The sequence below is a fragment of the Hippoglossus hippoglossus genome, chromosome 6 (assembly GCF_009819705.1).
Source record: "Hippoglossus hippoglossus isolate fHipHip1 chromosome 6, fHipHip1.pri, whole genome shotgun sequence".
Classification (NCBI taxonomy): Eukaryota; Metazoa; Chordata; class Actinopteri; order Pleuronectiformes; family Pleuronectidae; genus Hippoglossus; species Hippoglossus hippoglossus.
In genome coordinates, this window is record NC_047156.1 from 26,952,224 (window position 1) to 26,959,594 (window position 7,371).

Below are 7,371 nucleotides of genomic sequence, written 5' to 3' on the forward strand. Positions count from 1 at the left end.
GAAAAGAACACCCTACCAACAGTTAAGCATGGTGGAGGATCCATAATGCTGTGGGGCTGCTTTGCTGCATCTGGTACTGGAGGCCTTGACCGTATCACAAGAATCATGAAATCAGAGAATTATCAAGAGATTTTAGAGCGAAATGTCCTTCCCAGTGTAAGAAAACTTGGTTTGAGTCGAAGATCATGGGTCCTCCAGCAAGACAAAGACCCAAAGCACACATCCAAAAGCACGCAGGAATGGTTGAAAAGGAAAAAATGGACTGTTTTAAAATGGCCAGCAATGAGTCCTGATCTCAATCCGATTGAAAATCTTTGGGGTGAGCTGAAATCTGCTATTGGGGAAAAGAACCCTGCAAACGTTCAAGAGCTTGAACAAATTGCAAAGGAAGAGTGGGAGAAAATACCAGCTGAGAAGTGCAAGAAGCTTATAGATGGCTACAAGAAACGTTTGGAGGCTGTCATCACTGCCAAAGGGTGTGCAACCAAATATTAAAGAGGGGTGCCGTTATTGCTGCACATGATGTTTTTTCTGTTTCTTCTTTGAAATTACAATATGAGTTGAAAAAACAATTTTCTTTGTTAAATTACTTTGGACCTCCAATTAAAAGATCCTGATGATATAAATTTGGTACATTTCCATTTATTTCTGAAGATATTGTACAGGTTATGCAAAAAATGAAGGGGTGCCAATAATGGTGAGCAGTACTGTAAATTGAATGCAAGAGGTTTGCTGAATGGAGTGTTTTTACATATTAAGAGTGTAAAGAATCTGAATAATACCAACAGCACTGATTTTGGTGTTTACATGTTACTTCCTAAAGGTTTTTTTATATCGACACTATTTCCCTTTATTGAGTAAAAGAATATTCCCTGTTTTTGCAATCCCCACCAAAAGAAGGAAGTGGTCACATTTTGAAGGGAGCATGACGCATCTTGCTCTCCCACACACACACACACACACACACACACACACACACACACACACACACACACACACACACACACACACACACACACACGCACACACACACACACACACACACACACACACACACACACACACACACACACACACACACAACCTGCTTATACAGTGAGACAGTCACATTAAAACTGCTCAGGGCCAGTTTCATTAAGTTCTGGTCTTCACTCCACTATGATGCTGTTTATGATTGTGCCACTGTGTGCTCTGTTCACTTTCAGCCAACAGGTAAGAAAACACAATTAATATAGTGATTATTATCACTTTTATTATTGCTAAACACTGCCCATGTGAAACAGGAATATTTTGTATATCTTTTTTACATGCCATGTTCAATATTCTTGATTTCAGGCGAGGTCAGCAGATAAGTGTGTGTGTGAGTTGACTAATTCTGAGCAGGCATTCCCTCATGACAAACTCAGCACAGTGGAGGACAATGCATCAAAATGCAACAGGGAGATTACCTCCCAGAAGGTAACTACTATTTATTTATACCAGACTGTGTATAACAGATCCTCCCTCTGCTTCTTAAAATGTAGTTACACTACTCTTTTTATGCGTACAGTCATACTAAATGGATCTCTGAGTGATGTCTGATCAAAGGGTCTGCCTGTCCTCCCTGAAGATTCTAGAGCTGGAGAGTTTGCTGCTGGGTTTGGACCGACGTCTCCCCCAGCTGCAGGAAGACGTGGCGATGCTGGAGAGAGAGGATGACGGAGAGCTTTATGGAGTTGTCAGCCTGCAGGTAATAGAGAATGAAATGAAGGACATCGAACAGCTCATCGACAGGCTGAATAGCACCACCATGGAAGACCAGCACCTCGCTCTTGACGTAACGAAACAGGTAGATTCACCCAACATGCTGCTCACCAGGGTTAATACTAATGAAGGCAACATCTGTGTGTAAACCTCTAATATGCTATTAATGTTAATTGGAACTTTTACTGCACTGTCCCTACAGCATACATGCAAATCTGTCATTATGATATTATGACTTTTCCGGTCACAGTACAGTTCCATGGCCTTTTTAAAACTGCTCTTACCAATATTATAAACAACAGTTTTTAATAACTATGTGAAATGTCAATGTTTCGTTTGTAGTGAAAAAAATGGAAGTAGAGAGAGTATTAATGTATTTTAACTCACTGTGCTCATTATTAATGTATCAGCCAGCCCAGTTTCTCAGATGACAGGCGATGCTGTATTCAAAGTCATTTATATTTGTAGAAAGAAAATGTTGTGACATCTGCTGTGCTGCTATCTCTCAGCTGGAAGACGTGAAAGCAGAGATGCAAGATATGAAAAAGTACGACACCATGCAGGTGGTGATGAGACAAGAAGCTAACCAGCGTTTGAAGAGAGAATTGAACCAGTGCAGGAATGGACTTCACCCCATCATCCAACCCACTCAGCCCCAACATGGTAAGTCTCAAAACCACGCTGAAGTGGCAGTTAGAGACAATATTACATTGTGACAAGTCATATTATTAGTATTTTCAATTCATGATAACCTACACCTCTTGTATGACACAATGGACTTGTCAAAACTGTAAATGTGAGGTTCAATCAGGAGAGACTTGATTCACGATTTAACAATGTTTATTTGACAAGTGCACACAGTAATGTGAATGTTTTAGTCGTTGGTGTTTTAGACCCCTGTGTGATGTCATAAGGTTTAGAAAGGGGGTGAAGCAGAGCGCAGAACAGGAATACCCCCCCCCCCCCCGGGTCTAGACACTGGTGGTGGTTCAATTAATCATGCGACATCCTCTGCCCTTAACCCTCAACAAGAGTAAGGAAAAACTACAAAAAACCTATTAACAGGGGAAAAACGTAGAAACCTCAGGAAGAGCCACATGTGAGGGATCCCTCTTCCAGGATGGACAGAAGTGTAATAGATGCTACGAGTAATAGGTATATTGTGTCAGGCAGTCTTGTTGAATTTAGTCCGCGATCAGCCACCACCATGATCAGATAACGCCATAATCCACAATCCATCGTCTGGATCCATGATCAGCTGCCAACACGATACAGGATTATACATATGAACACGATCAGTTGAGGTCGGAGATCCGGATGAGGTGAAGATGATTCTGCTGAAGACTGGAGGAGATTGGGGTGGAGGTGGGTTATGCACGTCAATGAATGACGGCTGACTGCGGAAGAGAGGAGAGGGGATTTTAAAGGTTGACAGGTGCTGAATGATTGGCTGAAAGAGACTGTGGCAGATCTGATTGGCCATTTAGGAACGCCCACAATCAGCTGACCAATAAGCAGGTTAAGTCTTACTGACTGAATTTACGCTAAGCTTCATTTTGGTCTCCTTAGGAGAAGGCTTTTGATAAGGTTGATCATGAGGACCTGTTTAAGACTTCACATGCATTTGGGGCGGCTGTGGCTCAGGAAGTAGAGCGGGTAGTCCCCTAACCAGAGAGTCAGCAGCTCAATCTTAGTCTCCAGCGTTTCACGTGCAGAAGTTACCTTGCCATTTACCATGCATTTGGACTGGGGTGAAATATGTCATGCTAGGGCCTCAGATCTGGTCAAGTTAGCAGGTGGACTATGTAGATCATTAGGAGGAGAGTTTTTTTTTTATATGTGCAGTTCGGTAACTACTTTTAATGGATGTCTGTGAAGATTCTCTGTCATCCAGGTCATGGTATATCCAAGTGCTCAAACTCAACCAAGTAATGGACACTGTATAGCCAGACTGACTAAAGAACACCATTTGTTTTTTGTAAAACAGAAATTGACATTCATGTTTTTACGTCTAGTGCAAGGAAGGGGGATCTGATTAGAAATGGTCACTGGAGACACATTCTAATGCCAGGTGTGAACAGGCAAACTTAGAACTGTCCGCTTGTGGATCAGAGGAGCAGGATGTTGACACCAGGTTTGAGCAGACCATAAAGTGCCACTTTAAATGAGGTCACTCACATCTGTGACAGGCCAATGCTCACTAAACTAATGTGGGATAGAAATGAACTGGATATTGTGGGGCACTATCAGTATCAATAACCTCAATTAAAAAGTGAATAGCCAGTAGCTTTCTACCTCTCAATCAGTTGTACATATTTAGTATCCCAACATTGGTACAGGTTCTTTATCTGTTTTCACATTTACCCCTCAGGTAACTGTCCACATGGTCAGTTTGTGAACATCACTGGGCCCAGGGTGAACACAGTAGGAGAGTATCCTGGCACCCACAAGTATGGCGCTTGGGGTCGGGATCCCCAACCAGAGGTGGGGAAAGAGAACTGGCACTGGCTGGTAATGATGATAACCAGCAACAGATACTCCAACTATGTTCGTCTGTACTCAAGCCTGAGTTCTCTCATCGTTGGGGTGAGCGTCCCAGGTAAAGAATGTTCTGGTTGTAATATCAGCTCACTAGACATTTCTAATAGACAAACATTAAAGCATCACTGGTAATAATAACCTTGGAAACAACTTCACTATCACTGTATTTTTTCATTCTTTCTTACATTTTTTAAATCAGAAAGCTAATTCCAGAATATGTGTTCACTGAAAGCTTCAAGTGGTTTAAAGCAATGATGCTGCTGGAATAAAACTTCAAAACATTTCCCCAAACCCATTGGGAAATATGATTAATGATATACATAGTCTCTAGGAATAACAATTCAACTTTCTCTCACGGTCTAGTCTTAAAATCAAATTACAATATTTGTAAAATAACATTATTTAAAACTCCCAACACATATTGAATCTGTTTCCAAGTTTTGTGAAAGTATTGATAGGATCAAATTGTGAGATAATAAGCCCATATAAATGATTCATGTTTAAATAGAGCTGCCACAAAGGAAGACAATAATCAGGCCTTAGGCTCACACATACTCAGAAGGATGAATTCATTGTTGATTTTGATCATTCAATTGCATTTGTTTCAAAAGCTAAGGCACATATATTATTGATTATTTTGATGTACTGATAACTCCTCTTTCCCCTTCTTTCAGGGAATATCGTGATCCACACCAGTAACCCAACCACCAACACCATCCAGGGTCCAAATGTTGTTCTGTTTAGTGGGGCCTTATACTACAACTGTTACAACCAAGATGCTGTTTGTCGATTCAACCTCACCGCTAAAACCGTTACCACATTACAGCTACCCAAAGGCACCAGGTTCGCTGCTCACCTTTTTCTTTCAGCTCATGTGGACAGACAGTGTTTAAGTCAATATTTTATTCATTACAGACCACATATTTTAAACAATAATATACATATGCAATATTACAGTACAAAACAATACATAGTAGAATAGAATACAGAGGAAAACAATGAATAAAGAATTAAATCTAAAATATAATTGAAGATAAAAATTAAAATGTATTGTAAATGAAAAAAAGTGTATACCGAGTAATAAACGGCCAATTAGTATATATCAATAGAATTGAGAAAAAGACAAGTAGCAGTGAGTAGAAATTAAATGATAAAGGAGTAAGTAAAATGGGATATTGCATATGATATTTCGATTGTAATAAAGAGCAAGTAGCTGGGAATTCAAAAAATAAATGATGATGTCACAATGGAAGTAGTAAATGGTGTGTGACAGAAAAAGTGCTGTGTATACAAGCACTGTATGTGTGCGTGAATGGGTGAATGCGACTTGTACCATAAAGCGCTTTGAGAAGTTGATAAGACTAGAAATGTGCAATATAAATAGGGCCCATTTCCCATTTAAAACTCCATACAGTTCATATTTGTATGTCTATGTGTGGAGAGAAACAAAAAAGTAAAGATCACCCACCTATCACTTCTGTCGTCTGTTTTGTCAGATTTAACTCAAAGGGAAACTTCTGCTACCTTGATGAATGCTACCCGTTCACCGACCTGGACCTGGCAACAGATGAGTCCGGGGTCTGGGTTATCTACACCACCACCCAGGACTGTGGAAACCTGGTGCTGTCCAAGGTGGAGAACAATGAAAATATGACACTTGGCCAAACCTGGCATACCTCGGTCTACAAGCTGGGGGTGACCAATACCTTTATGGCCTGCGGTGTGCTCTATGCCACACGGTACATCGACAAAGAAATGGAAGAGATCTTCTACTCGTTCAACACCGTGACAGGGGTGGAGAAATTCAACATTGGAATCTTCATCAGGAAGATGTCTCCCAACATGTATTCCCTGAACTATAGCCCTGTGGACCAGATGTTACATGCATACTGTGACTCCATCATGGTCTCCTATAAGGTTTTGTTTGAATGAAATATACATTTTGCATACTTCTGTATTTGCATAATGGATAGAGTAAAGCTTACCTGTGCTATGCATGTCCCAATAATGTAGATTTGACTAATGACTAAGATTTTCTACTAATTTGCTATATGAAGTGTAAATTGTATTGGCATTTACTTAACACTAGAGAAATACAAAATATATGTATACATATAAATGTAAGTATGTATTATGTAGAAAAACGGAAGAAAAAATGGTTTGAGAAAAAAAGACCTGTAGCTATTTGCTAAAGTAATTACCTGTAACATGACTCTCTCGCAATAATTCTTTTTTTGTCAAATACATTTTAAAATTAAAAGTTCTTTCTGCAAAAGTATTCAACCATTTCACTGAATTCAATTGGGTGACATAACCAAATGAGTTGTTTTCAACTAGAAAGTGACGTACAACCTGATAGTACTCCTGAGACTATGAGTAATGTTAATGTAAGAGGTTGGGGAGGATTTACATTTACAATCTTTACACTGCTTAGTTATGTGAATTCAATAGAAGCTGACTGTCCAATCTTTCACCTGGTTCTTGCTCCCTTTCTGTCCACTCATCCTGCTCTCACTCCTTCTCTCTGACTCTATCCACCTCTCTCCCTCTGGGTGCTGTCAACTAAAAGGCAAATATAGCTAATCATAATGTAATAAAATAGAATGTATAATTTGAACCATATCAATTTAAAGCATGAATTAGCTAGTAGATTGTTGTTTTGGTAAGGGCAATGTAATGTGGTCATTTCACTTTTTATATTACATTACATTTCATTTAGCTGACGCTTTTATCCAAAGCGTCTTACAAGAAGTGCATTCAACCATGAGGGTACAAACCCAGAACAGCAAGAATCAAGAAAGTACAATTTGCTTCAAAAAAGCCAAACTACAAAGTGCTATATGTAAGTGCCATATAAGTGCTACTAAATTTTTTTTCTTTCTTTAACATAAACACCAGAATAGACAAAAGTTTATAAGACATCATCTTCTTAACCCTTGTGTTGTCCCTGCTTCCCCCGGCTGTTGTCCCTGCTTCCCCCGGCTGTTGGCCCCCTCACATAGCCCACCACATATTAGCACGCACACGTAGGGCAATAGACAAGTGAGCAGCCCTTGCAGATGTATTTGTTACACCCGCGGTAAACGC

The 7,371-nt window shown here is 39.9% G+C and overlaps 1 protein-coding gene across 2 annotated transcripts; it reads left to right on the top strand.

Moving 5' to 3' along the window:
* Positions 1–1,158: 1,158 nt before the first annotated feature.
* LOC117763608 (olfactomedin-4-like) lies at positions 1,159–6,923 on the top strand. Of its 2 annotated transcripts, XM_034588873.1 has the most exons (8): positions 1,159–1,212; positions 1,336–1,458; positions 1,610–1,828; positions 2,253–2,406; positions 4,115–4,342; positions 4,959–5,127; positions 5,781–6,240; positions 6,272–6,923. In XM_034588873.1, the coding sequence occupies exons 1-7, from the start codon at positions 1,159–1,161 to the stop codon at positions 6,214–6,216; spliced, it is 1,383 nt and encodes a 460-aa protein (XP_034444764.1). In that variant the 3' UTR covers positions 6,217–6,240; positions 6,272–6,923. The 2 variants fall into 2 exon arrangements, with proteins under 2 accessions (XP_034444764.1, XP_034444763.1); XM_034588872.1 differs by having other exon boundaries at positions 5,781–6,923.
* The last annotated feature ends 448 nt before the right edge of the window (positions 6,924–7,371 follow it).

What these genes read in the sequence shown, in the direction of transcription:
- LOC117763608 (XM_034588872.1), top strand. Translation starts at nt 1,159, where the DNA reads ATGATGCTGTTTATGATTGTGCCACTGTGTGCTCTGTTCACTTTCAGC. An exon ending in TGTTCACTTTCAGCCAACAG is followed by an intron (nt 1,213 to 1,335) that starts GTAAGAAAACAC and finishes TCTTGATTTCAG; the next exon opens with GCGAGGTCAGCAGATAAGTG. An exon ending in ACCCACTCAGCCCCAACATG is followed by an intron (nt 2,407 to 4,114) that starts GTAAGTCTCAAA and finishes TTTACCCCTCAG; the next exon opens with GTAACTGTCCACATGGTCAG.